A 24214-nucleotide genomic window follows, 5' to 3' on the forward strand; every position below is an offset into this window, starting at 1 on the left:
ATTCAGCTCCACATTAAAATGAAGGCCCAACACATTCTACTAATTTACTGTAGAATCATCTGATTGATTTCATTTGTTGTTTGTTCATTCAGGAACTCGTGTTGCAAAGTGTCGATATAAACTGAAGTCTAACCTGCAGAAGAAGTTCCAGTGTCTGTTTGAGGGGATCGCTAAAGCAGGAAACCCAACCCTTCTGAATCAGATCTACACACCGCTCTACATCACAGAGGGAGGGACTGCAGAGGTCAATGATGAACATGAGATCAGACAGATTGAAACAGCATCCAGGAAACCAGACAGACCAGAAACAACAATCAGACAAGAAGACATCTTTAAAGCCTCACCTGGAAGAGATGAACCAATCAGAACAGTGATGACAAAGGGAGTGGCTGGCATTGGGAAAACAGTCTTAACACAGAAGTTCACTCTGGACTGGGCTGAAGACAAAGCCAACCAGGACATACACTTCACATTTCCATTCACTTTCAGAGAGCTGAATGTGGTGAAAGAGAAAAAGTACAGCTTGGTGAAACTTGTTCATCACTTCTTTACTGATACCAAAGAAGCAGAAATATGCAGGTTTGAAGAGTTCCAGGTTGTGTTCATCTTTGACGGTCTGGATGAGTGTCGACTTCCTCTGGACTTCCACAACAATGAGATCCTGACTGATGTTACAGAGTCCACCTCAGTGGATGTGCTGCTGACAAACCTCATCAGGGGGAAACTGCTTCCCTCTGCTCGCCTCTGGATAACAACACGACCTGCAGCAGCCAATCAGATACCTCCTGAGTGTGTCGGCATGGTGACAGAGGTCAGAGGGTTCACTGACCCACAGAAAGAGGAGTACTTCAGGAAGAGATTCAGAGATGAGGAGCAGGCCAGCACCATCATCTCCCACATCAAGACATCACGAAGCCTCCACATCATGTGCCACATCCCAGTCTTCTGCTGGATCACTGCTACAGTTCTGGAGGATGTGTTGAAAAGCAGAGAGGGAGGAGAGCTGCCCAAGACCCTGACTGAGATGTACATCCACTTCCTGGTGCTTCAGTCCAAACTGAAGAACATCAAGTATGATGGAGCAGCTGAGACAGATCCACACTGGAGTCCAGAGACCAGGAAGATGATTGAGTCTCTGGGAAAACTGGCTTTTGAGCAGCTGCAGAAAGGAAACCTGATCTTCTATGAATCAGACCTGACAGAGTGTGGCATCGATATCAGAGCAGCCTCAGTGTGCTCAGGAGTGTTCACAGAGATCTTTAAAGAGGAGAAAGGGCTGTACCAGGACAAGGTGTTCTGCTTCGTCCATCTGAGTGTTCAGGAGTTTCTGGCTGCTCTTCATGTCCATCTGACATTCATCAAGTCTGGAGTCAATCTGCTGGCAGAAGAACAAACAACATCCCAGAAGTTGGAAACCAAACAAGAATCTGTCGACACACGTTTCTACCAGAATGCTGTGGACGAGGCCTTAAAGAGTCCAAATGGACACCTGGACTTGTTCCTCCGCTTCCTCCTGGGTCTTTCACTGCAGACCAATCAAACTTTCCTACGAGGTCTGCTGACACAGACAGGAAGTATCTCACAGACCAATCAGGAAACAGTTGAGTACATGAAAAAGAAGATCAGTGAGAATGTGTCTGCAGAGAGAAGCATCAATCTGTTCCACTGTCTGAATGAACTGAATGATCGTTCTCTAGTGGAGGAGATCCAACAGTACCTGAGATCAGGAAGTCTTTCCACAGATAAACTGTCTCCTGCTCAGTGGTCAGCTCTGGGCTTCATCTTACTGTCATCAGAAAAAGATCTGGACGTGTTTGACCTGAAAAAATACTCTGCTTCAGAGGAGGTTCTTCTGAGGCTGCTGCCAGTGGTCAAAGCGTCCAACAAAGCTCTGTAAGTGGATGAAACAATATGAATGAATAATGTTAAATATGTTAATTTTATGAAGGGCAAAATTGTTTGTTAATCATTAATTCTTCTCCAGGCTGAGTGGCTGTAACCTCTCAGAAAGAAGCTGTGCAGCTCTGTCCTCAGTTCTCAGCTCCCAGTCCTCTAATCTGAGAGATCTGGATCTGAGTGACAACAACCTGCAGGATTCTGGAGTGAAGCAGCTTTCTGCTGGACTGGAGAGTCCACACTGTACACTGGAAACTATCAGGTCAAAAACTGATTCTGACTTTATATATAGTGGATACAGTTGATGTTTTACATTCAGATCTAATTACTGCACATTTGTAGGATTTTGGTATTTATATGATTAAAAATATTGTGTCATCGACCTTTTTATATTTCCAGTCTGTCAGGATGTCTGATCACAGAGGAAGGCTGTGCTTCTCTGGCCTCAGCTCTGAACTCCAACCCCTCCCATCTGAGAGAGCTGGACCTGAGCTACAATCATCCAGGAGACTCAGGAGAGAAGCTTTTGTCAGTTGGACTGGAGGATCCACACTGGAGACTGGACACTCTCAGGTATGGACGTAATAGTTTGAAGATCATGTGATATGAGTGAAACCTCTGTAAAAAACTAGTAAGTGGACCTAAAGTTGTTCTTGAGTTAAACTTTCATGATCTCCTGGTGTCCCTGAACTCATCAGAGGAGAGTCCATCTGTTATTTTATTATTGATGTATTTACTGTTTATTATAAAGAAGTTCACTTGTATCATGAACTTTATTTAGAACTTTTTAACTTGTGGTTGTTTCTTATTATTGTGTCTTTCAACTATTATTATTATATATTCAAACCAAATGAATGAATCAATGCATATTCACTGACAAGGACCACACAGACAACAAGATGTGTTAAACGATTTATTAAGTAAAAACAATTGATGAGCATGGTTCTTCTTCTTGAAGACTGTGTTGTGGAGAGGCTCATAAGATATCCGCCATGACTACCCGGGCAGCGTGTAATGATGATACATGGAGTACGTAGCAAAAGTGCTGGTGGGCCAGAAATGGTTATTCACCTGTCTAGATGCAGAGATGACGGATTTTTTCACAACGATAAGTTCTGGGACTTCTGGAATTTCAAGTAGTTTGTGATGATCTCCAAAGAATTCAGTAGAGATTAAACTTTGATGTAAAATGGGTATGTATGTTCAGGGCCGGCCCAAGGCATAAGCGAACTAAGCAGCTGCTTAGGGCCCTGTGACCACTAGGGGGCCCCCAAGAGCAATTAACTTAAAAAAGAAAAAAGTAATACTTTTTTTTCCATGTGTGAGTGATGATGATTCATGTATTATCAAATGTACGTTCTTGTACAAAAAAACCCCAACAATATTATGTTAACAGAGAGGCAGTAGGAAACTACTTCCTACTGCCTCTCTGCTTGAAATGTCAGAGCTGCGCTAGTAACGTGTGCAGTGCGCGCTGAGCATCCAGGAGCTAGGAGCAGGTGAATAATGTCGCAAAAAAGGACCTACCCTTCAGGGGCAGAAAAAAAGAAAAAGGAAGAGGAGGAAAAAAAAAAGATAAAGGTATGTCTTGGTAATGTAACATTTGGTGTCAAGGAGATTTTGAAAAGTTTCCTCAAATTAGGAAAGTCCCTAATTATTGTTGATATTTTGTTCCAACTACGTTAGCCTAAAGTAGCAAATTAGCAAGCTAACGTTTTTGTGTTTGTGTAATACTTTGAATAAGTTAATTCTCAGTTTTATTCTGGGCCGCTTTTTGTACGCGGTGAAATTAGCTAGCAATATGGTTTTGCATTGATTAATTAACTTAGTTAAATTATAGTTTGAGGTATGTTGTTTGCAATTGTTTGCTGCAGAGCACAGTAATTTATGTGAGTAAATAAACATATTCCTTTTACATCAACTCCCTATTATGCTCATACGTTATATAAAACTTCCCCAAAGTATTTTGGAGGAGGCACTGACTCAGGGGCAATCCACCTCCTCAGGAGCAGCCAAGGCTGATGAATCAGATGATCGAAAAACCATATATATTTAATTTCTAGTCAAATTATATCATTAACATGTAATAATATAAGATATAATCATATGACAAGGGACATGTTTTTAGACAAATGCATATTATTTCAAAACTTCTCAAGCAATTTTCAGTTGTTCCACTGACAGTTTGTTTTCTTATTACAAGCTATAGCTGTACTTTTTTATTTAGAAAATAAGTTGCATAATTTTCAAGTGTAATATGACTAAAACATGGCTAGCTTTTGTTGTTGTTGTTGTTTTTCATCTCAGGTCTATCTCTATCCTCTGCTCCATCCACTGTGCCTTCTGTGTCTTTTGCAACCTCAGCTGTACCTGGTAAGTTAACAATAAAACAGCGTTTATAATTGCTCAGTGTACTGCAGAATATTCTGAGATGAATAATTTTGTCCAAAATATTAATTTAATTTCCCTATAGGTCCTTCATCTTTGGTCATGTTGATGTTTCATCTACTTCTTCAGCGTCCAGTTTGCAGCAGGGATCAGCAGCTCCACCAGTAGACCCAGCTGAGTGTCCCTCTTTCCTGTCAGACTACTTTATATTTTATTTATAAACCATTTGTGTTTCCTTGTTTCAGGTGCCTCTGTTGATTTACATCATTCTTTAAGTGTTTGTCTGATATTTTAAAAATGTATTTTATTTAATACTGTCTGTTTTTGTACATTTGCTGTTGCAGTTCATTTAAAACAAAAAATAATAAAGCAGATTGTGTTTACAGTAAATGATTGGCTTATTTTGTTACTTTTAGTTGCCCTAGATGACATTCGGTATCCCACTTAGTACTATATCACTTTGAATATTAAGTGTAAATCAACCCCCAGGCTGCCCTTGTAGCTGAATTTGCTACTATTTCAGATTAAAAACCATAGATGGGTAATACAAGCCGGGCTGCTCTTTGAGGTTTTATGTATTGATTCTCTGTGTGGCCAGTAGGGGGAGTTGCTGACTTTGCCAAATATTAATTGAAAGATTTTTCTGTAAATTTGCAAATCTGGTGTCTACTTCCATGGCCTTAATCACTGTGGATTACAATCTAACTACAACAAAAAGTTCTCACATTTCGTGTATTCGTAATGACAGAGTAGAATAAGTAGAATATGTTTATAGTAGTGAGTGAATGATCAATAATCATTATTATTGGCAGTAATAGAGGGCCCCAAAATCTAATTTTGCTTAGGGCCCCATGGAGGCTTGGGCCGGCCCTGTGTATGTTGTACTGTAATTCGTTCTTATGTTAAGTCAACACAGTTTTTTTTAATACATCGCCAAATTGCAGCTTAAGTTATCTCATTACACTTTCATATAGAGCAGGTCAAGATCATCCTTTTAATTTACTCAACATTCCCCCATGAGCAGCACATGGCAATGAAGACAAGGAGAAACTCTCCTTTTACAGGGGGAAACCTTCAACAGAACCTGACTCTAGGTGAGCAGCCATCTGCGTTGACCGGTTTGGGTTAAGAGAGAGACAGTGTCATCTGACAGGTTCCCCTGCTTAGAATGCTTGTAATGGCTGATGATTTTGAAGTGATGTTAGGTTAGCTGTACTGGTAACTTGCATGTCAGGAGAGATGTTACTGAAGTGACTTTAGATCAATTATATAACTATTAGGTAACTTGCAACCCTGCACATGTAATGAAAGGCAATACTTAAGTGGCGTTAGATAAGTTGTCATAGTAAATTGCAACCCGGTGCACATGACAATAGATGTTACTCATGTGATGTTAGTTGCCAGTGAGTGTGAAGGGGAACAATGCTGAAGTGACTTTAGGTTAGTTGTGAGAAAACTTGAAATGGATGCACATAACATTAGACTTTATGGAAGTGACATTAGCTACCCATTAGCGACATCTACGTCTAGTGTAGTATCTAAATCATTCTGAGTACTTTGTCTTCGGAGAATGTCTGAAGTTCCAAAAAAGACTAAATCAAAAAGTCACCAGGAGTCGTCCAGCTGAATGCAGAGTTTTATTGTCGACAGAAAAACCCGGAGCCAGCATACACAGACAGAATCTATGCATATATGACACAAAGGGCCTCAACTTGGGGCTTCTTTTATACTGTCTATATTGCTGACCCTTGCAGAAAAATTTAGACCCTCTCCCTCGGTGGAGTGAGTTTCAACCAATCCGCTTCTTTCTGCCCCCAACATGCACCCACGTTCTTCGCCCCCTCTTTCACCTCAACTTGAACTCAGGTTCTTGGCGCCTATCCTAAAGACGCCCTAAAACACCTTTTATGGCTATTCCTTCCGTTTCTGTGCTAGCAGGTGTTTTGCTCTAGGGGGATTCTGGATTACATCATTCACAGCTTCAAGTTCAGTAGTTTGCCACTTACTGGGTGCTTCCCCCTATCCTCCATAGCTGGTATTAGCTGTGTGGGCAATGTTTATCACAGATGTCTTTAGGTTCAATATTACCCATTTACTGTTATTACTGCATTCTTTTCTATAGTACTAATACCAATAATAATAATAATATGAAAGTATGGTATATATAATCACATATATTGTGGTTTTCATGCTTGTCTGATTATAAGGTACTTATTCACTCACTAAATGCAGAATCACATACACCTTCGTTTAACATAATGCCTTCAAATTTGAACATCTTCAGCAAATAATAGTCAACAATCAAGTACCCTTTTAGCAGATACAACATTGCTCATTGTTAGTAATTATCACCAAATTTTACACTACACTAGTTACAAATACAATCAACTGTAACTGCTTTTTCAGTGAAAAAATCCAGTCCATAAGGTTAAATATCAACACAAATCAACAAAACAATAAAAAGATGCAATACCTAAGACTTCCCAGGAATAACTCAACTGCGATGTCAGAATTTAAAACAGTTGACCAAAAAACCATAGAGGAAACAGTTCAGCATCTAAAACCATCGACATGCTGTCTTGACACAATGCCATCAGACTTTTTAAAAACTATTGTGAACTCTGTCCAAACAGATTTGCGACAAATAATAAATAGCTCACTTCAATCAGGCACGTTTCCTAAACCCCTAAAAGTAGCTGCCATTAAGCCGCTGGATGCTTCCATGTTAACCAACTACAGACCTATCTCAAATCTTCCTTTTATAGCCAAGATCATTGAGAAAGTGGATTTTAATCAACTCAGCAATTTCTTGAACTCCAGTGGCCTTTTTGACAAATTTCAATCAGGCTACCGACCTCACCACAGTACAGAAACAGCTCTTATTAGAGTGTTAAATGACATAAGGTTAAACGTTGACTCAGGCAAGGTGTCAGTTCTGGTCCTGTTGGATCTCAGTGCTGCGTTTGACACTGTGGATCACAGTATACTGTTGAACAGGTTGTAAACTTGGGCAGGACTCAGTGGAACAGTCCTAGAATGGTTCAGGTCCTACTTGGAAGAGTTATTTTGTGACAATTGGAAGTTATGAATCCAATCGAGTGGCTATGACATGTGGAGTTCCTCAGGGGTCAGTTCTTGGACCCCTTCTGTTCAGTCTATATATGCTGCCTTTGGGTCAAATTCTGCAGAACTCTAATGTAGACTATCACAGTTATGCAGATGACACACAGATATACCTAGCACTGTCCCCGGATGACTACAGTCCAATACAGTCATTGTGTCACTGTTTAGAGCAAGTAACACATTGGATGAACCAAAATTTCCTTCAATTAAATCAGGACAAAACGGAGGTAATTGTTTTTGGCAATAAAGAGAAGAGGATTGCTGTCAGTAAACATCTGGAGTCACTCTCTCTAAAAACTAGCGACCAAGTCCGAAACCTTGGCGTTCTGATAGACTCAGATCTGACCTTCAGCAGTCATATCAAATCAATCACCAAAACAGCCTTCTATCAGCTTAAGAACATATCCAGAGTGAAGGGTTTTATGTCTCAAACAGACCAGGAGAAGTTGATTCATGCTTTCATCTCCAGTAGACTCGACTACTGTAACGGTCTTCTGACTGGACTCCCACAAAAAAGCATTAAACAACTGCAGCTCATTCAGAACGCTGCAGCTCGAGTTTTAACCAGAACAAAGAGTTCAGAGCACATTACTCCAGTTCTAAAGTCTTTACACTGGCTCCCAGTCAGCTATAGAATAGATGTTAAAATTCTGCTACTGGTCTACAAATCACTGAATGGTTTAGGTCCAGAATACATGAATGACATGTTAGTAGAATATAAACCCAGTAGAGCTCTGAGATCTACTGACTCAGGTCAGATAGTGGAGCCCAGAGTTCAGACTAAACATGGTGAAGCAGCTTTTAGCTGTTATGCTGCACACAACTGGAACAAACTACCAGCAGAACTGAAATCAGCCCCAACTGTGAATATTTTTAAACTTGCAACCCGGAGCAAATGCCTTACTGAGATGATATTAGATTAATTATATATAATTATATATACAAAAGGACGTTAGGACACATAATTTGTGTAGAGTCAGGAACTTGAGGCTGCCAGAAAATGCGATCACCACCCACCAGGCTGTGCGGGCAACAAGGCTCTGTGACATCACACTTGCCAATATATGCGGGGATCTTTGACAAAGAAGCCTGAGAGGCTTGGTGACTGTTATGCTGCTGAGTAAATAATGAAACAGTCCAACTTTAATGTAGCTACAGTTGAAGGGACTGCATTCCTGTACAGGAATCACTGGAAGTGGGCAGCAGTTCAGTTGCTGATATTGGGGTCCATTTGTGGATGTAAAGGCAGCCTTATAGAGAAGTGGATACACCGTGAGTTCAGCATGGTCGATAGAAACGGACTGTAGAGAGGCAGCTGAGGAGGGGAGAGCTGAAAACTTCATCCAGATCGAAATTTCTCCATTTGTTTGAGTTTCTGTTAATGCAATCATGCAATTAGGTGGGAAGTACAATTTATCTGTTGTGAAAATCTGAGGCAAAATGACGAAGAACTGGTGGTGGCTTAAGCTTGTTTCTGGATTGACTGTGAAAGCTTGACTGAGACTGTCTTAATGGGAAGCACAGATCACAAGAGCAAAATGAGCCTCACTAATTACAGTAAAATGTTTTGCTGCCTTAAAAGTTAATTTATTCTCTAACTTGATAAAGACTCTTTAATCTTCATCTTGAAATCTCCTTTTTTTAAATTATTGTATTGAATTCAAATCAGTCTCATTCATTCAGCCCCAAATCACAGATTTTCTGTATGACACGCTCCTCCCTCAGAGCCTCGAGCTGGAGTTTGTAAATTACACATTACAAAATGTTTGTATATTAAGAAGTTACTGTCGTTGTGCAGTGATGTTCAAAAAAACGTTCTAACTTGTTTCATATAAATTTAAAAAATGCTCCTTTTGATATTGAAGTGATGACTGGCTCTATCCTCAGGACAACATGCAGAGATCAATATTTAATATAGTGATTTATCATGTGGGAGGACATATTTGTTCATCACATCTTCTTCTTCAGGTCTTTTCCTCTCAGACTTCAGTGAAAGAATCCAGCAGACAGTTGAGACAGATGAGTTTCAGCCTGTTTCTGTGTCACTCTGACAAACTGAGGAACACTGCTTCATGTTGAACAGCAGTTAGGACTCATGTTGGATAGAAAATCATTGTGACTGTGTTTCTTCCTCCAGGGTGGACCATGGTGGAGAGCACAGGTTAAAACCTGGTCTGAAGAAGTGTAAGTGTGGATTGAATTTGATTCATGACAACTAAACAGCACACAGTCAGTTTCTCTTTAAATACAAAGTTGGTCTTTGTGGTATTTATTCATTAAAACATTACTGACAAAATGTGTCATCATGAAACTTTATAGAAATGAACAACAGATCAGAAGTTAAACAGAGAATAAATCCATCAGGTGTGTCAGATGATAAACTGCTGCTGTGTTGTTTCTTCTTCTCTTCATCAGATTACTGTGAACTCACACTGGACACAAACACAGTACACAGAAGACTCAAACTGTCTGACAACAACAGGAAGGTGACACGTGTGGAGGAGGATCAGTCATATCCTGATCATGCAGACAGATTTGACCACTGGCCTCAGCTGCTGTGTAGTAATGGTCTGACTGGTCGCTGTTACTGGGAGGTCGAGTGGAGAGGAGAGGTTGATATATCAGTGAGTTACAGAGGAATCAGCAGGAAAGGAGACGGGGATAACTGCAAGTTTGGATGGAACGATCAGTCCTGGAGTCTGACATGCTCTGATGCTCAGGGTTACTCTGTCCGTCACAATAAGAAAGAAACATCCATCCCCTCCTCCTCCTCCTCCTCCTCCTCCTCCTCCTCCTCATCCTCTGTCTCTCACAGAGTAGCAGTGTATGTGGACTGTCCTGCTGGCACTCTGTCCTTCTACAGAGTCTCCTCTGACACACTGATCCACCTCCACACCTTCTACACCACATTCAATGAACCTCTGTATGCTGGGTTTGGGTGTCAGTCATGGTGGTCTGGTTGTTCAGTGTCTCTGTGTCCTCTGTCTGAGGGAGATTCAGACTGCTGACTGAAGACAGCTGCTGAAATCACTGTTCACTCTGTTCACCAGTGAACAATAGAAACAGGAAGTGACAGCAGCTTCCTGTGTTTAAGTGTTGATGGTGGACGAGGTTTCACTCTGGTTTCATTTGGATCACTGACTGTGCTTTAATGTCAGAATATAGTTTCTATTAGAAGTAGTGAAATGATCTCCTCTGGACTGAATTGATGTGTAAAAACTGTGTTGACTCTGATATTCACTTCAGTAAAGTTTTCTTGGAGCAGCATCTAGCAGCTGTTAGTGGCTGTTAGTTATTCCATTTTATCAGGATCTTAAAGTGAAGTTTTTTCTGAAAATGTCAACCAGACATCCCAGTCTGTTTGACATCAGCTCAGTTTGTGTTCAATCATTAACATCAACGTATGTTTCTATGTGATGTCATGTGTCTGACATGTATGTATATAATAACATGTATGGGCTGCTTTCCTTTAGTTTTTCTTATTCAGAGTACATCAGTTGTTTTTTACATAATGTTTTTCTCTTTGCTGTAATTGATGTCTAATGTTATTCTACTTCTACTTTTATTACATTATTTGTGTATTTATCTAATTAGAACATTTATGAAAAAAAATTTCTCCTGCAAACATATTTTGAGATTTTAGATATATTTCTCATTTTGTGATGTTTTACAATGGTACAAGTCTTTAATTTAGTTTCTAATAATTAAATCTCCATTTTGAACTCAGAGCCACTTTAACAAACAGTTTCCCTCGAAGTGGTGAATAGCATTTTTCCGTATATTAACACATTAATATCTTCAGTGTCATGTAAACTTTATTTTAGATGGTTTTTTTTTAATTTTTTAAAATCTCCTAGAACTGTTCTGAGTCATTTGTGGGTATGTAACTGGACATTTTTAGGATATTTTACAGACGGGGTGGTGAAATAAGAAAAAGTAGTTGTTGAGGACAAACTCATTATATATTTGGTCAGTGATGGAAGAAGTATTGAGATAATTTACTTAATTCACATTTAAGAAGCTGAATCAGAAAATTTTGAAATGCTCTTCTCAAAACGATCAATCAATTATCAGAATAGATTCATTTCATTGTTGGAAACTAATCAATTTATCAATTTATCATCATTTGGTGGCTTAAACTGTTTCAGCCACCAAATGTTCTCATAACTAATCTAAATTAAACAGACTGTAGTGTGGACGAGTCTCCACTAGATGGAGCCACAGACCAGGTGACAGCCTGGTGTGTGTTAGTGTGTGTGTGTTCTTGTCTTTCTATCTTTGAGGGGACCAAAGTCTGTTGAAAACCAGCATTATGGGGACATTTCTGTGTTGTGACATTTTGGTCGATCCTCACAATTTTAAAGTGTTTGAGGCTTCAGACTTGGTTTTCAGATGAAGGTTAGAGTTAGGTTTAGAAATGTACAGGTGATGTTAAGGGTGTATGACCATTTTTCTTCTTATTATTAGAGTTTATAAAGTTTTGAATGTATTTGTTGATTTTTGTGTATATCCGTTGTTTTTGTTTTTCTTTTACTTCTTTTTGTTTCTTTGTGTTGTCGAGGCAGATGTTCTCCCACTATGAGTCTGGTTCTAAGGTTTCTTCCTGTTAAAAGGGAGTTTTTTTTTTCTCTTTAAAATTAAACCTGAAGAGTTCGGTTTAGACCTGCTCTATGCTTAAAGTGCTTTGAAATGATATTTGTTGTGATTTGGCGCTATATAAACAAAGATTGAATGATTGAGATTGATTGATTGTGCCATCCTCTATGATGTCATCACCCCCCCCCCATCCACACACCCCACACAAACGCTTACATTCACATTTTTTGTGTATAAATACTTAAATAATACTTTTCACAACCTTGAACTGTTGTATAAGAATATTTTCAGTGATTCTTAATAAATATTTTAACACTTTTCATAATGTCTGTGTCATTTTTCTTTCTTTCTTTTTGGGTTTTACACAAAATGAAAATTTGTCGTATAGCTTTGGAGGAATTCACCACGATGACGTGTTTGGTTCAGATCTTTAATAATGGAGCATTTAAAACTCACTGCTGTTCTGCGGCCTCCCCACACCGCATCAAGAGCACAAACGATTAATTAAAATCTTGTTAATACATTTGTCAAACGTATCTCACTGGTGGTGTGGTCCTTGCTCGTGAACCTGTGTTTAAATGTTGATGGTGGACGAGAATTCAATCATTAACATCAACGTATGTTTCTATGTGATGAAGTCCATGTTTGATGGGCAGCTTTGGCTGTTTTATACTTGAATAAAAATATTAATTCACTACTCATTCAGAGTACATCACTTTTTTTTCATGGTCATTGCTTTTTTTCTTTATAGATCTTACATATGTTTTTCATATCAGTTTTTTCACAGTCCTTTATTTAACATTGTCATTGTTGATCACTAATTTGCATTTAAGAAAAAAAACAAAAGAAAATTCTGTCAGGCAAAAATCGAATATGTTTACTCAAGAAACAGGACTGAGTAAACCTGTACTGAAACATCTGGCTAAAGTTTTTGGACAAACACGTAGACACAAACTCTGAAGTCCTGTTTTGATTTTGTCTGAGGATGATTAATATAGTATAGATATTTGTGTTTATATAACAATCTGTGTTTGCCTTACTTAGACTTATTAGTAGTAGTATTCTACTACCTTAAGGCTAGGCAGTGTACCACTAACATTTATTCCATCATCTGGTGCAATACTACCATCATGTTTAGTGCCACTCTGCTGGTTTATCTCTCAAAAAGCTAAAAGCTTCTATTATAAAACACTGGACCTACTACATTTCGCTTATCGCACCAACTGTTCTACAGAAGATGCAATATCAACAACAATGCACACAGTACTGACACTTACACCAGAATGCTGTACACTGACTTCAGTTCAGCATTTAATACCATCATCCCACAGAGACTAGTGGGAAAACGTTCTCTGCTTGGTCTCAATATCACCATCCATTGCTGGATTCTGGATTTCCTCACCAAAAGACAATAGAACCTCAAACACCATCACACTGAGCACCAGAACCCCTCAAAGCTGTGTGCTCAGCCCAGTGTTGTTTTAACACATGACTGTGCAGCCACATCCAGAGGAAACAAGATAATCAAATGTGTGGATGATACCACAGCAGTAGGACTCATCAGCGGAGAAGATGAAACTCCCCACAATAGGGACGAAGTTAAACACCTAGTGGGCTGGTGTAAGGAAAAAAATCTGGTGCTCAATGTTTAAGGCAGGCATGTCCAAACTACTCCACAAAGGGCCACGTGGCTGCAGGTTTTTGTTCCAACCAATCAAAAGCCCATGATTCGACCAATCATCTGTCTGAAGACTGAAATCAGCTGATTACATGAGTCAAGTCTGGTGTGCTCCTGCTTGGTTGGAATGAAAAACTGCAGCCACATGACCCTTTGTGGAATAGTTTGGACACCCCTGGTTTAAGGGGCTCGCAGTCTGTGGATGTTACGTGCTACAGTGTGTGTGGTTTCTCTGCTCCACCAGGTGCTGCCCTCTTCCTCCTGCAGGTGATTGTCACAGCTGTGACCAGTTTGTCGTCAGTTCCAGTATCCAACCAGTGCCAATGGGCTGTCTGACAGTGTGAAAGCTGTTTGTGTGTTTATGCTCATGTTCAGACAGTGATTTCTCGATAATGGATAACTTTTCACTTTTCAGTGAACAACTAAATCAGCTTCTTGTGTTTGTTTCTTGGTGATGCTTGCTTTTTGTTAATTGGGAGTGAGTTATAAATTCCCTTTTCTTAATTGTCAATAAATTATTAGCATTGTTTTTATATTTTGGTCATCCATTTGTTTTTCTCTCGGGTTATCTCAATTGTTATTCCCTCATCCCCTAAACCAGGGGTGGTGAACCATGTGCCATGGAGAGCCATGTGTATGCAGGTTTTCCTTCCAACCAAACACTTCAACAGGTGATTTCACTGATTAACAAAGCTTCAGCCCTAAACAATCTCAGGGTCGTAATAATGCAGAACATCAAGTTCCTTGGAGTGCAGATCTCAGGCCGTCTCACCTGGTTGATGAAAACCACCAAGATTGTCAAACGTGCCCAGCAGAGATTGCACTTTCTCAGGAAACTAAAACAAACTAGCGTTCTCAAAACATTCTACAGAGCCACTGTTGAGAGTGTGATGACATATTGTATCTCTGCTTGGTTCTCCAGCTGCAATATCAGTGACACCAAATCCCTGCAGAGAGAAGTCAGATGAACCGAGAAGATCCTAGGCATCCCCCTACTCTCCATCCAGGACCTCTATCACAGCTGATCCCTGCATAATACACTGAGCATTGTGAAAGATCCCTCACATCCTCTTCACAGACTGTTTGATCCTCTTCCATCAGGCTGAATTATTAATACCATCTAAGTGAGAACCACAAGACTGCAGAGAGTATCCTTCTGATAAACTGCTCTCTTTCTCTGTTTGTAGTCACCTCAAATCTTCAGGTTTCATTCACAATTCAAAACCTTTGTCTCCCAAACACAAACAAACAGTATATAAAACAACACCTTGTCTCCTCCAGCTTCCTTTCATATAAACGTGTCAGAGGTTAAAGTCCTTACTGTGGAATTTAAAGTCAACATGTGAAAACCTGATCATGCTGATGTTTTTCTCTGAGTCATGATATCTCAGGTTCAACTCTGACTAACAAACAGCAGGTCACAGCTTTGATCCACCTGTGAGCAACTTTAATCTTAGAATCATAATTCAGTTCAGATTATAGCAATTTTTCATTAATGCAGCAAGATTAGAAACGGCATACTGTCCTACTACTCGTACTAACTCTGACGCCATTTGAAGTATGTAGTGTGTTTCAACTGCGTAGTATGCGATTTAGAGTATGCAAGAAGTTCCCGGATGGTTTACTAGATTCAGCAGAAATGCTGAGTATGCATCAAGAGCTGACTACTCACACTCACATTACCCAAGATGCAACGTAACTTCTGAAAAAACCCAAAATACAAACGTCACAGATCACCATCTCGGTGGTTTCAAGTTAGCTACAGCGATTCGTGAGGCTAAATTTAGCAACACAAAGCCTTCATTTATGCATTTGAAAAGGAAACCAAACAATATATGAAAACTATTAGTGATTCAAATAATAATAAGCTGCTAAAACTCTGTGTTATGTACTTTGCTTTATATTTTATAAGTGAAACTCCTACTGGCTGCTATGTTGTTATATATTAACGACTGTGTGTTTGTATTGTTCTATTGTCTCTTTGTAATGTTTCCTATACATCAATAAAATATGTATACAAAAAAATAAAAACTTGGATACAGAGAAAAAAAGGTAGCTACAGCGAGGGTATGTTCGCTTCCTGTTCTCAAAATAAAAGCACCAATTCTATCGTTATGGTTTTCTTAATAATAAAAGGCAACGGGTGTTTTATTTTGTGAAAAATACCGGAAGTGCGTTACTCGCTACGGTTAACTTGAGTGGCTCCGAATTCGCGGGAACAAAACTTTAAACAGGTGTTATTTGGACAGATTAGCGTCACGTTGTGGATCTTAAGGGAAACTTTCTCGCCTAAAAAGTTTAGAAATGTTGATAAAGTGGTTTATTTACAGAGTTAGAGCTAAAATGAAATCAGCTTCAACCTGTTGATTTCAGCTCGGGTAGGAACGAAATGCATTGTGGGATATCGTGTAGTTTACTACAGTGTAAACGGTCTGTTTACTATTTTAGAATCATAATTCAGTTCAGATTATAGCAATTTTTCATTAATGCAGCAAAATTACTTTCAATTAACACGGACTCTGAAGTTATAAGGGTGTGACGACTTCCTTAGATCATACACAGAAACATTAAAAGGCCTCATAGAAGATTTCAGGCTCTTCAGATGGTCACATGGCTCATTAGCACCATCTAGTGGACAGATAGCAGAACTACATGTGATGTGTGATTTCTCTGACACTGACTGGTTAGACTGGTTTTCACGTCACTCTGATGTTGTTTAGACTTGGACTGTGAAGTTATGAGTCAACCAATAAACTGTCACAAATGCAATTTTCAATTTATACGGAAGATTATGAAGTCTGTCACACCAGGGTTTTTTTTCTCTTTCTTTCTTTTTTTCTTTCTTTCTTTTGTCTTTCATTAATTATTACTGTTTTTGACCCTTATTATGCCTTCACATGACTGTAAACCATGCTGTTGCTATTGCACAAACTGTGAACTGGAATGACTGATCTTTTTGTACATGTAAATTTCAATAAAGTTTTGTTAAAAAAAATAAAAATTTAAAAAATGTAAAAAACTAACAAAAAAACGTGAAGTTATGAGGATGTGACAGCGTCCTCAGATCAACACAGACAGCAGGACTGACGAGGGAGAATGAGCAGCTTCTTCTCTCCCAGTGTTTCCTCTACACATGAAGGTGGAAAGTGTCTGTAAGTTGACCTGAAGTGAGTTCAGCAGGTGAGAATCCTACCAGAGAAATCTGTAAATGTCTGATGAACACCATCACTTTGATCATTGTGTTGTATCACTGTTTGACTACAGCTCAAATGTTTCTTCATGCTGATTGGCTGTTTAAAATACCTGTTTGATGCTTGCTGGTATAAATATTGATTTTTTGTTTTAAATCCTTGAGTTTAACTGTTAAACTTCTGCCACAGTTTAAATATTTAAAGATAGATGTAAAGATTGAAAACACAAACCTTCTTTTTCTTACTAACAAACTTAAATCCCAACAGCACATTTTATTGTTTCAGGATATAACAAAGAACCTAATCTGGATATTAAAACAATTCTGAGGATTATAACAAATAACATGTAACCACTACAGTAAATAGGCTGTAAATAGTGCAGAAATATCTCACGTATAGGCCCTTTAGGAAGGATTATAAGTAAGACACAAATTCAATTCCATACACAGAAGAAAAATAATCAAGATTTCCCCTTGTGTGTTAACTTAGATATGATCAAATATAACAATAAAATAAAACAGACCAATTGAAATGGATACCTTTTTTTTTTGTTAGAGCTTTTCAAATATTAAATGTTTTGGCTCAGACTCTCTCACACAGACAGCAGTGGTGATGATGATGATGAAGATCTTCTGTCTCCTCTCTCAGAAACAACCATAAAAAACAACCTGCATACCGTACAAGTTAATTTATGTCAAATTATTTCTATTATTCAGATTAGTATGAAGACTTTACAGCAATTTTATAACCTTTTATCAGTTTATTACTGGCTTAACTTCTCAAACAGAAAAATAAAAAACATGCCCATAAATTTCTGCTAGCAATAATAATAATTTCTCTCTGCCATGTACTGCCCCCCCTTCTCTCTGTACCATCTACTGTAAGAACAGGCTCATTCTACAGGTGTTTACCGCCATCCTCTGGACTTTTAGTGAAACTGCAACAATACATTTTCTTTTACATAATTTAACTACAACTGTAACTTTCTTATGTCTAATGTAGACAACTATAAATTAAACAATAGTTTTAAGTCTGTTTTAATCGATGGGGGTTAGACTGATTTTATTATACACAATATTTATTATAAACTGTATTTATTACACACAGTAATAACTACACAGGCAGTGCTATAACAACAGCCTGTCTTATTCAGTTTATTTCACTCAGTTCTATCCAGACAGCTGCTGGTTGTTTTCTTCATGTAATATTTTACTGCAGTGACGGTTAAAGATGAACACAGATGAATATGAGCCTGTTTGTGAATCAACAGACTTTACTTACCAAACTTAAAATTCTCATCTGTTAAAATATATTGTATAATTTTAGTAACCTAGTAATGGAGAGATGTCTTGGCAGGTCTCCTTAAAAAAAAGAGGTTTTAATCTCAGGAGACTGTATAAGGGAGCGTGTCTATGTTCCCACAGCTCTATGTTCCCACAGCCACAGACAGAGATGACATGTGTACGTCTCTAAGGCTACGAGTGAAAGTCCCTCATGAGCAATAATTTACAAATTAAGCACTGGGGCGGGCACAACGCTGTCCTGATTGGGCCGTCTTTTTGTAAAATAGTTGTAAAATATAACCCTAATCCTGTGGGAACATAGAGCTGACCCCCTGTTTAACAGTGATTGGATGGAGAAAGGTATTTGGTCAGTGATTCATCTAGTAGATAGCAATGGCTGCATCTTATCATATGAGAATTTCTGTCTTAAATATAATTTAATATGTAATCATAATAACATATTTAAATCTGTAACAAAAGCTATTCCCATCTCTTTTTTGTTTTTCATTAAATAAATTGTAATAAATTCTACTATCAGCCCTCATTTAACACGACTTTTAGTGGGAGGGTGTGATATTAGTGAAATCAAATTTATCAATTAGAAATATGTTTAATTACATCTGGCCCATCAGTGTCTTGAAGAATTATTTTCCAATGAAAGTATTCACATGTTATGAACCAGATGTTTAAAATTCCTCATACCTCCAAAAACAAAAGAAATCCTTTTTAAAATATTAAATGGTGTATATCCATCCAGTGACTGGTTAAGTAATTGTGTGTTTTGTGATGAAACTACTGATCATTTATTTTTCCATTGTATGTATTCTGATGTCCAAACATATGAAGGTTTAATGTTTCATGATGAGTTTCTCTCTTATATTAAAGATCTGAAACTCATGAAAAATAAAACTGCAGTGTAACTATTTAGAATTATAGAAAAATATGATTTAAAGAATAAACCCTAGTCTTTTTAATTCATTCACTTTTAACTTAATTTTTTATTTGTCTTTTTCTGTATGCAGCTGTTCCTTTATAACAGTGTAATGATCTTGGTGTCATGATGTTTGTATGAATAAAACTCCCTGGTTAAATAAATATAAAAAAACCTCCCACTGTCACATGTTTGTTCCTCTTTTGCTTGGTTTCCTGCTTGAAGCTGCTGATTCATTTCACCTTCACTCATCAGCTTGATTCAGATGATTTTCAGCATCTAAAGGTAACGTAACCAACAGTTTCATCATGTTTGTGTCAGCAGCTGTTAAAATGATCTGATAACAGTACAGATGGAAGTTATACTGATGACTTATGTTCATTTCTTAACTGTATTCTTAAAAAGTTTCATATCCAATAATCTGAATTTTATGCTTTAAAATGTTTTAAACACGATTTTTTTTGACAGATTGATTAAATTATAAAGAAAATGTTACTTTTATAAAGTAATTTTAACTTCAGTTTCTCTTTTAAATGGGTTTTTGAAATATTTTATGATGCAGTAATAAAACGCAGCAAATAATCTTTTCTTCAGAAGTGACAGTTAGAAAGAGGAAGTGAACAGGAAGTCATGAAACCATATATGGGTGTGAAACATGTCTGTAGACAAATGTGACTTTACACCAACGTGTACGTGATGGATTGAACTCTTGTGGTAGCTGCTGTTTGTGGAGACTGAAAGTATAAAATGTTTGTGTGAGCTGTTCAAATGTTCGTGTGGCGCGTTCTCACCACTGAAGAGGGCACCACAAGGGCACCTTAGCGTGCGTTTTCAACAATCGGCCACGAGGGGGAGCGACCGCCCCCCCCCCTTGTGCACACCACTGGGTGGAGACTGAAAGTGAAAAGTTCTTGTGTAGTTGGGTTTTTTAGAGAAACTTTCCACTTTGAGATGAGTGTGAAAACAAACTTACATTATTCTGCACAGAGAACAGAACATTTAACTGAAGGAACAAGAAGAAAACATTTTTTTAAGTGGAAGGTAAGACAAAAAGATGATGATGATTAATCCAGTGTAGAAATGTGTTGAACTGATCAATTCTGCCTTCAAAGAACATGATGACCTCTTGACCTTATGTATGTTTTATATGCTGTAAGCACATTGTTGTTCTGAGTCAGATGTCTCACTAAATTCAGGCAGTTTGTCTGGTGGAAATTAAATGAGTGCCTCATCTATTAGGAAGGAAGAAACAGAAAAGTTCACATGATGATTTTAAGAAGTGAATGTTAGAAGGAGGAACCGAATGTAAAAACAGGAAGCTGAACAAGAAGACATGACACCATATATGCATCTCTGCAGGCAGTGAAATGTGACTTTACATGAATGTGTACGTGACAGATTGAACTCTTGTGGTAGCTGCTGTGTTGGGTGGAGACTGAAAGTATAAAATGTTTGTGTGAGCTGTTTTTTTCTTGTTCATTTAAACCAGACTGCGGCACAGAAGAGGCGTAATTGGCTCCAAAGGAACCAAAGGAGGTCCAGGTTGTTGGTGCTTTGGTCTGGGTTTTTGGTCTTGTCCCCACTGACCACAAACATGCAGGTTAGGTTAATCGGAGACTCTAAATTGCACGTAGGTGTAAATATGTGCATGAATGATTGTCGGTTTACTCTATGTTAGCCCTCCAATGGACTGGATCCAGGGTGTACACCGCCTCTCGCCTAATGACAGCTTGGATTGACTTCAGCCCCTCCGCAACCCTCTAGAGAGGATAAGCGGTTTGGAAAATAAATGAATAAAGCAGAATCTGATGTGATCTGTGGTTCAAAGTGATAACAAAGGGAGTCTGCTTTTATCTGTGCAGATGTCACTGAGCATGCTCAGTTTCTTGGTTCAGTGTGTACACTTAACTTTTAGTGGCAGGGATAGTAGTTTTAGTAGTTTTAGTAGTAACAGTAGTTTTAGTAGTTTTAGTAGTAACAGTAGTTTTAGTAGTTTTAGTAGTTTTAGTAGTAACAGTAGTTTTAGTAGTTTTAGTAGTTTTAGTTGTAACAGTAGTTTTAGTAGTTTTAGTAGTAACAGTAGTTTTAGTAGTTTTAGTAGTTTTAGTAGTAACAGTAGTTTTAGTAGTTTTAGTAGTTTTAGTTGTAACAGTAGTTTTAGTAGTTTTAGTAGTAACAGTAGTTTTAGTAGTTTTAGTAGTTTTAGTAGTAACAGTAGTTTTAGTAGTTTTAGTAGTTTTAGTTGTAACAGTAGTTTTAGTAGTAACAGTAGTTTTAGTAGTTTTAGTAGTTTTAGTTGTAACAGTAGTTTTAGTAGTTTTAGTAGTAACAGTAGTTTTAGTAGTAACAGTAGTTTTAGTAGTTTTAGTAGTTTTAGTAGTAACAGTAGTTTTAGTTGTAACAGTAGTTTTAGTAGTTTTAGTAGTAACAGTAGTTTTAGTAGTTTTAGTAGTTTTAGTAGTAACAGTAGTTTTAGTAGTTTTAGTAGTTTTAGTTGTAACAGTAGTGTAGCGGCCCTTGGTTCCCCAAGAAAGGAGGCGGAGAGTTCCTTACGGGTGCATGAGTTTATTTCTTTGGTGTAGCACCGTGAAAACTATGAGGGAATATACAAAAAAAACAATAAGAAAAAGTTTAACACATTTGCACTTCACATACAACTTCCCCAACAGAGATTCAAAAAGCACCCAATTTATTACTATAAAAAAAAGCAAACAAACAAAACTACATTTTATTACCCCATTACAAAATTACTAAAACCTTATTTAAGGAATAAAAATATATTGTGAACGGCATCACCCCAAAACAAAAAATAAAACAAAACACCAAAATAAAGTACTGGCCCAAACTTAAGATACACACCTTGTTCCACAAACCAAGGGGCTAATAGGAGGATGGAAGGTGCCGTCTATACTGTGTGTCACTGTCTCCTGATAACAGAACAAAACCAAACTATAAGGGAACCTGCACCAACACAAAAATTACAAATAATTAAACAAAGAAAACTCACTCAACGAGCCACGGAAATGCTTCAAACAAAGCCAGCAGCACAAACACTGAGCCAGCCAGGGGAGAACAAAGGGAGGATGGTGGTGACGCGCACAGGTGAGCGCACACACCCACAGGAAGAGCTTACAGGTAACAGTGGCCTCCTCCCTTTTATACCCCAGAAAACTGACCACTAGATGGCAGTAATACACTGACCTTTACAGGCACTTGAGTGAGAAAATAAAAAGGGGAATCAGCAGACAAGACACATGAAGGCTGAGATGGCAGCTCAAAACAATTACTATCATTTACACTCCCACCAATCATGTTATGATAAATATGTCCTCAATGAATCATACATGATTTTTTTTTTTTCTTTTTAACAAGTAATACATTTCCCTTGGGTTCAGGTTCATAACCTTTGCCATCACTGTATTGAACCACAAATGTTAACAGATTGGCATAACACTAGCAAACACCAAGTTGCTCATTCTCTAACAAGAGCACCAACTTCTGAATGGGTCTTTCGACAATTGTGAGTTTCCCTGATGATTTCCGATCTCCCACTTGCACTTTGACCTTACGCACTAGGTCATCACTCCCTTGAATGGGTTCAACCACTCGTCCCAACTGCCACTGATTTCTGGGAAGAAAATCATTCTTGATGATGACAACATCATTAACTCTAAGGTTACGCCGAGGCACATGCCACTTTTGCCTTGTAGAAATATTCAAAAGGTATTCTTTCCTCCAGCGACTCCAAAACTGTTCAATCAGATATTGCACTCGTCGCCACCGTTTTGCTGCATACATGTCTTCCTTCACAAATTTCCCTGGGGGTGGGAGAGCGACTTTGGGCTTCATCAGGATTAGATGATTAGGTGTCAAGGGCTCTAGTGATGTGGGATCATTGATGCCATCTGTATTCAGCGGGCGACTGTTAACAACGGCCATAGCTTCATAGAACAGAGTTCGAAGTGAAGCATCATCAAGTCTGCCAGGACAGAGAGAAAGAGTGGCGTTCAACACATTCTTCACAGTCCGGATTTGGCGCTCCCAAACACCACCAGCATGACTTGCCGCGGGGGCATTGAAAATGAACTCACATTGTTTATCCGCCAGTTGAGCCTCAAGTTGAGTGACATCACACTGCTTTAGTGCTTCTCTGAGCTCGTTCCTGGCTCCCACAAAGTTTGTGCCATGATCACAATGGAGTTGGCGCACAGCTCCTCTGAGGCTAATGAAACACCTTAAGGCATTCATAAATGTGTCTGTCGACAGATCTTCCAACATTTCAATGTGAACAGCTCGGGAAGAGAGGCAGGTAAAGATGAGTCCATATCTCTTATGTTCCTTGCGGGCCCTTTTGATAATGAACGGTCCAAACACATCCATACCACTATATGTGAAGGGGGCTGACACCTCGACTCGTTCGCTTGGAAGCTCAGCCATACGTTGCTCCTCTACTGGGCGTCGAAGCTTCCTACACTTCACACAATTGTATATCAGCCTGGCAACAGATTTACTCCCACCAATAAGCCAAAATCCATTGGCTCTAAGCTCCATTTGAGTTTGACATCGGCCTTGATGGCAAATCCTGTCATGGTAATGTGACAAAATGAGCTGAGTAACATGAGAGCCCTTTGGAAGGATGATTGGATGTTTTAGTTCTTGACTGAGGGATGATTGCTTTAGCCTCCCACCCACCCGAAAGAGGCCCTTATCCACAATAGGATCAAGGCGGAAAAGAGGACTGGAACTAGGGAGACTACCTCCTCTTTCAAGTGTTTTCATCTCCTGGGAAAATGCTCGCTGCTGAGCAAGCTTAATAACCACATCAGCTGCTCTCTCTTGTTCTTCCACAGTCACATGATTACCATGTCTTCGCTTGGATGCCAGCCTTTTAATTCTTGCAACAACCTTGAGAAGTTTTAACCAAGATGAAAATCGGCTCAAAGCATCGAGCATACTGTTGGAGTCACTGATGTTAGTAGTGGCTACATTCACTTGAACTGCTCTAACTTCAGGGTCACCGACCAGAAGTTCAGTGGAGTAGTTTGGTCTAGGTTTCACCTCTTGCTCCCACAGGAATTTGGGTCCTGACATCCAGCTTGTTGAGGAGATATTGGAGACATGTAGGCCT

The 24214-nt window shown here is 38.7% G+C and overlaps 1 protein-coding gene across 1 annotated transcript in view; it reads left to right on the top strand.

The window, feature by feature from the left end:
* Positions 1-24214, top strand: part of LOC133997987 (NLR family CARD domain-containing protein 3-like) — a gene marked incomplete at its 5' end in the record, with an annotated part of 240351 nt that overhangs the window by 35865 nt on the left and 180272 nt on the right. The window contains 2 exons of the mRNA XM_062437726.1: positions 93-1893; positions 1985-2158. Of these exons, the coding sequence (XP_062293710.1) occupies positions 93-1893; positions 1985-2158 (1975 nt within the window). The remainder of the gene's footprint in view (positions 1-92; positions 1894-1984; positions 2159-24214) is intronic.

Source organism: Scomber scombrus, chromosome 17 (assembly GCF_963691925.1).
Source record: "Scomber scombrus chromosome 17, fScoSco1.1, whole genome shotgun sequence".
Classification (NCBI taxonomy): domain Eukaryota; kingdom Metazoa; phylum Chordata; class Actinopteri; order Scombriformes; family Scombridae; genus Scomber; species Scomber scombrus.